The 7,500-nt window shown below is 52.9% G+C and overlaps 1 protein-coding gene across 1 annotated transcript in view; it reads left to right on the plus strand.

The window, feature by feature from the left end:
- dnm1b (dynamin 1b) overlaps positions 1-7,500 on the plus strand; it is a 39,854-nt gene that overhangs the window by 26,591 nt on the left and 5,763 nt on the right. Inside the window, exons 17-21 of the mRNA XM_062542271.1 lie at positions 1-87; positions 1,195-1,206; positions 1,636-1,806; positions 4,083-4,324; positions 4,800-5,000. The exon at positions 1-87 is cut by the window's left edge and continues 25 nt beyond it. Of these exons, the coding sequence (XP_062398255.1) occupies positions 1-87; positions 1,195-1,206; positions 1,636-1,806; positions 4,083-4,324; positions 4,800-5,000 (713 nt within the window). The remainder of the gene's footprint in view (positions 88-1,194; positions 1,207-1,635; positions 1,807-4,082; positions 4,325-4,799; positions 5,001-7,500) is intronic.

The following is a 7,500-nucleotide window of genomic DNA, read 5'->3' on the forward strand; positions in this document are numbered from 1 at the left end:
CTGGAGTTGGCCTGTGACACTCAGGAGGACGTGGACGGCTGGAAGGCCTCCTTTCTGCGGGCTGGAGTTTACTCAGAGCGTGTGGTGGTGAGATCTGTCTATCCTATCTATCTATCTATCTATCTATCTATCTATCTATCTATCTATCTATCTACCCAGAGTGTGTAGTGGTGAGAGAGATTTATCTATCCTATCTATCTATCTATCTATCTATATATCTATCTATCTCAAGCTCACAGATACTTCTTTATTTCAAAGTACTTAAAACTTCACCAGTTCTTAACAGCACCTTAATCAGCTAACTCTTGTCATTCTTTAATCATATCAGGCACTACCAAGATCATGTGTGTGAACAAGAACCTGTCAGTGTTCTTTTCGTCATGCATTTACAGTTCTTCTCAGGCGCTTTCTGAACACCTAGTGGATAACCTGCAAAAGCACGTCACTTGCTCAAAATGGATTGTCCATTCAAAGAACTGTTCATGTGAAGGAAACTGTCAGTGTCATCAAAATGAGAGCGGCTAGCCGAGCTAGCTCCAACAGCCTTTAGCGGCTACGCGTGCTAGCCGAGCTCCTTAGCTGCAACAGCCTTTAGCGGCTACGCGTGCTAGCCGAGCTCCTTAGCTGCAACAGCCTTTAGCGGCTACGCGTGCTAGCCGAGCTCCTTAGCTGCAACAGCCTTTAGCGGCTACGCGTGCTAGCCGAGCTCCTTAGCTCCAACAGCCTTTAGCGGCCACGCGTGCTAGCCGAGCTCCTTAGCTCCAACAGCCTTTAGTTTAGCGCGGCTACGCGTGCTAGCCGAGCTCCTTAGCTCCAACAGCCTTTAGTTTAGCGGCTACGCGTGCTAGCCGAGCTCCTTAGCTCCAACAGCCTTTAGCGGCCACGCGTGCTAGCCGAGCTCCTTAGCTCCAACAGCCTTTAGTTTAGCGGCTACGCGTGCTAGCCGAGCTCCTTAGCTCCAACAGCCTTTAGTTTAGCGGCTACGCGTGCTAGCCGAGCTCCTTAGCTCCAACAGCACCAGTAGCCATGACTGATGTGGTATTGCTCTTTTACTGACTTATTGCGTTATTTCTACTAACACTAACACCTCCCTGTTCTTCCTCCACCCTGTTCCTCCTCCACCCTCTGCTTCCTCCACCCTGTTCTTCCTCCACCCTGTTCTTGCTCCACCCTCCCCTCCATGCGCTCCACCAGGATAAGGAGAAGGTTAGTGATGGAGCTGCTGGAGATGCTTTGCATGGGAATCTACTCACACCATAGCAGTATACTATAGACTAGAGCAAGTGTGTGTGTGTGTGTGTGTGTGTGTGTGTAATGAATCTACTCACACCATAGCAGTATACTATAGAGCAAGTGTGTGTGTGTGTGTAATGAATCTACTCACACCATACATAGTTCACTATAGAGCAAGTGTGTGTGTGTGTACATATGTTGTGTGTGTGTATAATGCGTTTTGTGTGTGTGTGTGTGTGTGTGTGTATATATAACACGTGTGTGTGTGTGTGTGTGTGTGTGTGTGTGTGTGTGTGTGTGTATAACGCGTTGTGTGTGTGTGCATAATGCGTTGTGTGTGTGTGTATAACGCGTTGTGTGTGTGCATAATGCGGTGTGTGTGTGTGTGTGTGTGTAATGCAGAGTGAGTCCATGGATGAGAGCAGCTCGGACAGCTTCATGCACTCCATGGACCCTCAGCTGGAGCGGCAGGTGGAGACGATCCGCAGCCTGGTGGACTCCTACATGGCCATCGTCAACCGCACCGTACGAGACCTCATCCCCAAGACCATCATGCACCTGATGATCAACAACGTGAGCACACACACACACACACACACACACACACACACACACACACACACACACACTCCTACATGGCCATCGTGAACCGCACTGTACGAGACCTCATCCCCAAGACCATCATGCACCTGATGATCAACAACGTGAGCACACACACACACACACACACACACACACACACACACACACACTCCTACATGGCCATCGTGAACCGCACTGTACGAGACCTCATCCCCAAGACCATCATGCACCTGATGATCAACAACGTGAGCACACACACACACACACACACACACACACACACACACACACACACACACACACACTCCTACATGGCCATCGTCAACCGCACCGTACGAGACCTCATCCCCAAGACCATCATGCACCTGATGATCAACAACGTGAGCACACACACACACACACACACACACACACACACACACACACACACACACACACTCCTACATGGCCATCGTGAACCGCACCGTACGAGACCTCATCCCCAAGACCATCATGCACCTGATGATCAACAACGTGAGCACACACACACACACACACACACACACACACACACACACACACACACACACACTCCTACATGGCCATCGTGAACCGCACCGTACGAGACCTCATCCCCAAGACCATCATGCACCTGATGATCAACAACGTGAGCACACACACACACACACACACACACACACACACACACACTCCTACATGGCCATCGTGAACCGCACCGTACGAGACCTCATCCCCAAGACCATCATGCACCTGATGATCAACAACGTGAGCACACACACACACACACACACACACACACACACACACACACACTCCTACATGGCCATCGTGAACCGCACTGTACGAGACCTCATCCCCAAGACCATCATGCACCTGATGATCAACAACGTGAGCACACACACACACACACACACACACACACACACACACACACACACACACACACACACACACACTCCTACATGGCCATCGTCAACCGCACCGTACGAGACCTCATCCCCAAGACCATCATGCACCTGATGATCAACAACGTGAGCACACACACACACACACACACACACACACACACACACACACACTCCTACATGGCCATCGTGAACCGCACTGTACGAGACCTCATCCCCAAGACCATCATGCACCTGATGATCAACAACGTGAGCACACACACACACACACACACACACACACACACACACACACACACACACACACACACACACACTCCTACATGGCCATCGTCAACCGCACCGTACGAGACCTCATCCCCAAGACCATCATGCACCTGATGATCAACAACGTGAGCACACACACACACACACACACACACACACTCCTACATGGCCATCGTGAACCGCACCGTACGCGACCTCATCCCCAAGATCCCCCCCCCCCACACACACACACACACACACACACACACTTGCACACACATAGTCACATACAAAAAACATCCACAGCCTCTTGGACTACAGCATGTCCCCAGCCAATAGAGCGGCCAGTAGAGCAGCCAATAGAGCAGCCAATAGAGCAGCCAGTAGAGCAGCCAGTAGAGCAGCCAATAGAGCAGCCAATAGAGCGGCCAGTAGAGCGGCCAGTAGAGCAGCCAATAGAGCAGCCAGTAGAGCAGCCAATAGAGCGGCCAGTAGAGCAGCCAGTAGAGCGGCCAGTAGAGCAGCCAGTAGAGCGGCCAGTAGAGCAGCCAGTAGAGCGGCCAGTAGAGCAGTGGTTCTCCGTGTGTGAGACCGGCCCCACTGGGGGGGAATAGAGACACGTCAGGGGGGGTGAAGAACTTGATTTTTTGTTGTGCTCATCTTTAATAATGTAATCTTTAATAATGCCTTTCTGTTTTTGACAAACATAAGAGTCATAAACAGACCATTAGATGAATTAAAATAGCATCTGATCCAGCAAACCATTTCAACATTAGTCTCACCATCTTGCTGGGTTGATAGGGTCAGGTCAGGTGAGGCTTGACAATTCACCACCTCCAAAGTTTGAGAACCACCGCAACAGAACATTACACATTACGATGATGAACAACAGAGACGGCCTCGCTTCCCCCCCCAACCCTCTCTCTCTAACGTTCTTTCTCTCCCTACTCTCCTCCCTCTCTCCCTCTCTCTCTCTCTCTCTCTCTCTCTCTCTCTCCCTCCCTCTCCCTCCCTCTCTCTCCCTCTCTCTCTCTCTCTCTCTCTCTCTCCCTCTCTCCCCCTCCCTCCCTCTCTCTCTCTCTCCCTCTCCCCTCCCTCTCTCCCTCTCTCCCTCAGACTAAGGAGTTCATCCATGCGGAGCTGCTGGCTCAGCTGTACTCGTGCGGGGACCAGAACTCTCTGATGGAGGAGTCTCAGGAGCAGGCTCAGCACCGGGACGAGATGCTGCGCATGTACCACGCGCTGCGCGAGGCGCTCCACATCATCGGCGACATCAGCACCACCACCATCACCACCGCCATGCCCCCACCCGTCGACACCTCCTGGCTGCAGGTGCAGGGAGGAGCCGCGGGACGCAGGTACGCCAGAGGAGGAGCGCCGAGGAGCGGGGAGGAGGAGGAGGAGGGGGAGGAGGAGGAGGAGGGGAGGAGGGGGGAGGAGGAGGAGGAGGAGGAGGAGGAGTGGGAGGAGCAGGGGAGGAGGAGGGGGGTGGAGGAGGAGGAGGAGGAGGAGGAGGAGGAGGGGGGAGGAGGGGGGAGGAGGAGGTGGAGGAGGAGTGGGAGGAGCAGGGGAGGAGGAGGTGGAGGAGGAGTAGGAGCAGGGGAGGAGGTGGAGGAGGAGTGGGAGGAGCAGGGGAGGAGGGGGGTGGAGGAGGATCTCGGTCTGTTTCTTATCTCTCCTGTGTCTGTGCCATCGATTTCTTATCTCAGTTGATTTCTTATCTCGTCTGTGACTGTGCCATCTCCTATCTGATGGAGGAGGAGTGCAGGAGGGTGGAGGAGGATCTTGTTTTTTCTTATCTCGGTTGATTTCTTATCTCATCTGTTTCTTCAGTCCCAGGTCTCCGATGTCCAGCCCCACCCCCCAGCGCCGTGCCCCCCCTGGCCCCCCTCGCCCCGGTGGCCGCAGTGCCCCCCCGACCCCCCCTGCCACGGGAGCCCCCCCTGTGCCCTCCCGCCCGGGCGCCTCGCCAGACCCCAGCGCCCCCCCACAGGTGCCCCACCGCCCCACCCGCGTGCCCCCGGGTGTGCCCAGGTGAGTGTGTGAGCAGCCGCCGCACGACCCACACACACGTTTATTAGGCGCCGCACCGACCCACACACACGTTTAGTTAGGTGCTGCACCGACCCACACACACGTTTAGTTAGGCGCCGCGCAGACCCACACACACGTTTAGAAACGCTAGATTACCACCGCACCGACCCACACACACGTTTAGTTAAAGCAAAGGCTTAGCAGAAACGCTAGATTACTGCGCAACCAACCCACACACACGTTTAGTTAAAGCTAAGGCTTAGTAGAAACGCTAGATTAGTGCGCAACCAACCCACAACCGCTAGATTACTGCACACTAACCCACACACACGTTTAGTTAAAGCTAAGGCTTAGTAGAAACGCTAGATTACTGCACAACCAACCCACACACACGTTTAGTTAAAGCTAAGGCTTAGTAGAAACGCTAGATTACTGCACAACCAACCCACACACACGTTTAGTTAAAGCTATAGGCTTAGTAGAAACGCTAGATTACTGCGCAACCAACCCACACACACGTTTAGTTAAAGCTAAGGCTTAGTAGAAATGCTAGATTGCTGCACAACCAACAACCAACCCACACACACGTTAAGTTAAAGCTAAGGCTTATTGGAAATGCTATTGGTTGGATTTTAATAGTCTTTATTCCGGAGAGAGGAGGAGTAATGCGCATCCAGGTGAAGGTGTCGGCCAGGAGGTCATCAGATTTAAAACGAAAAGAGTAGCCGCACACTCGCATTAGTGATACAGTATGTATGCAACATGTGTGTGTGTGTGTGTGCAACTGTGGCTGTGTTAGTGATGTGTTGAATTGCTATAGGGTGTGTGTGTGCAACATGTGTGTGTGTTAGTGATGTGTTGAATTGCTATAGGGTGTGTGTGTGCAGCTGTGGCTGTATTAGTGATGTGTTGAAGGACACTGTGGTATTCTGTGGTATTCTTCAACAGCAACCACAGCACGTGCAATGATCCACAAACCACCCCAACCCCAGCCCAACCCCAGCCCAACCCCAGCCCTCCATAAACAATTAATTTGATTTTCCCTCCGACACTCCCTTAACCTGACCCTTCTCTCTCCCTACTAACTGCTCAGTTCTTTTGGTTTGACCATCCAAACGCGGATTGGTCAGCACTGCATGTGTGGTCAGTCTCCGGCGCGGTTCATGTGTGGTCAGTCTAGAGGTGCCCCCCACAGGCACACAGCGACCAGCTTCTCATTTCATCTCAAATCCACCATCATCCGCTGGCACTGGCTGATTCAGAACCGCATGCGGGCCGGGTCTGGCCCAGTGAGGCGATCAGGGGCCACTATTTAAATGGTGGGCAAAGGGCCCAGACGAGGCGATCAGGGGCCACTATTTAAATGATGGGCAAAGGGCCCAGTGAGGTGATCAGGGGCCACTATTTAAATGATGGGCAAAGGGCCCAGTGAGGCGATCAGGGGCCACTATTTCAATGGTGGGCAAAGACTTGTGGTTTCCATGGCACCCTATGCAGGTTTCTTTACCTTCATATAGCCTCTTGAGAGTCATGTTGATGTGCACTTGTCATAGTACAGTATCATAGTACAGTATCATAGTACAGTATCATAGTACAGTATCTCTCTACAGAGAACCAGCCTGGCAGCTTCACCCTCCACTCACCCAGAGAGTCCAGAGTAGCTTTACAGCAGCTGTGCCATAGCCGACTATGTGTATGAAATCACCAAATATGATCTTGTCAGCCGACACGGCTCTCTGGTTAGTAAACAAATCTGCTTGTGTGGGGTCCTGTCCAGCGGAGTACAGCACCAACTCTCTGCACCTGCCCAATAGTCATTCAGGCTCCACGTTAGACTGCTCTGCCCTCGTTCAGTTAGGCCTCAGGCTCCACGTTAGACTGCTCTGCCCTCGTTCAGTTAGGCCTCAGGCTCCACGTTAGACTGCTCTGCCCTCGTTCAGTTAGGCCTCAGGCTCCACGTTAGACTGCTCTGCCCTCGTTCAGTTAGGCCTCAGGGTCATATGGGCCGGATCTGTGGCTCTGATCAGCTGCTATCCGTGTCATCATCCCGCGCCTCTTTTGTCATCATCCCTCACCTCTTCTGAGAGCCGTGTCATCACCCCTCGCCCCCTCTCAGGCGGACACTTCCTCTCTCTCCTGCATCGTCCACTCCGTCCCCTGCTTTGTGTGATCATGCCGTCTCTCTCCTGAGGGAGTTTAGCCTCTAGCAGCAGAGCTCCAATGCTCTTTACCTGTGCTGTCTTTACCTGTGCTGCCCTTACCTGTGCTGCCCTTACCTGTGCTGCCCTTACCTGTGCTGCCTTTACCTGTGCTGTCTTTACCTGAGCTGTTCCCTGCACCTCAACACTCTCTAACGCCGAGTCCTTCCTTTCCTTCCCTCCTCCCCCTCTTCCTCCCTCTCCCTCTTCCTCCTCTCTCCCTCCGTCTCTTCTTCCTTTTCCTCTCTTCCTGCCTCATTTCCTCCTCTTCTTCCTCTTCCTCCTCTTCTCCCTCCTTCTCT

Source organism: Sardina pilchardus, chromosome 8 (genome assembly GCF_963854185.1).
Source record: "Sardina pilchardus chromosome 8, fSarPil1.1, whole genome shotgun sequence".
NCBI lineage: Eukaryota > Metazoa > Chordata > Actinopteri > Clupeiformes > Clupeidae > Sardina > Sardina pilchardus.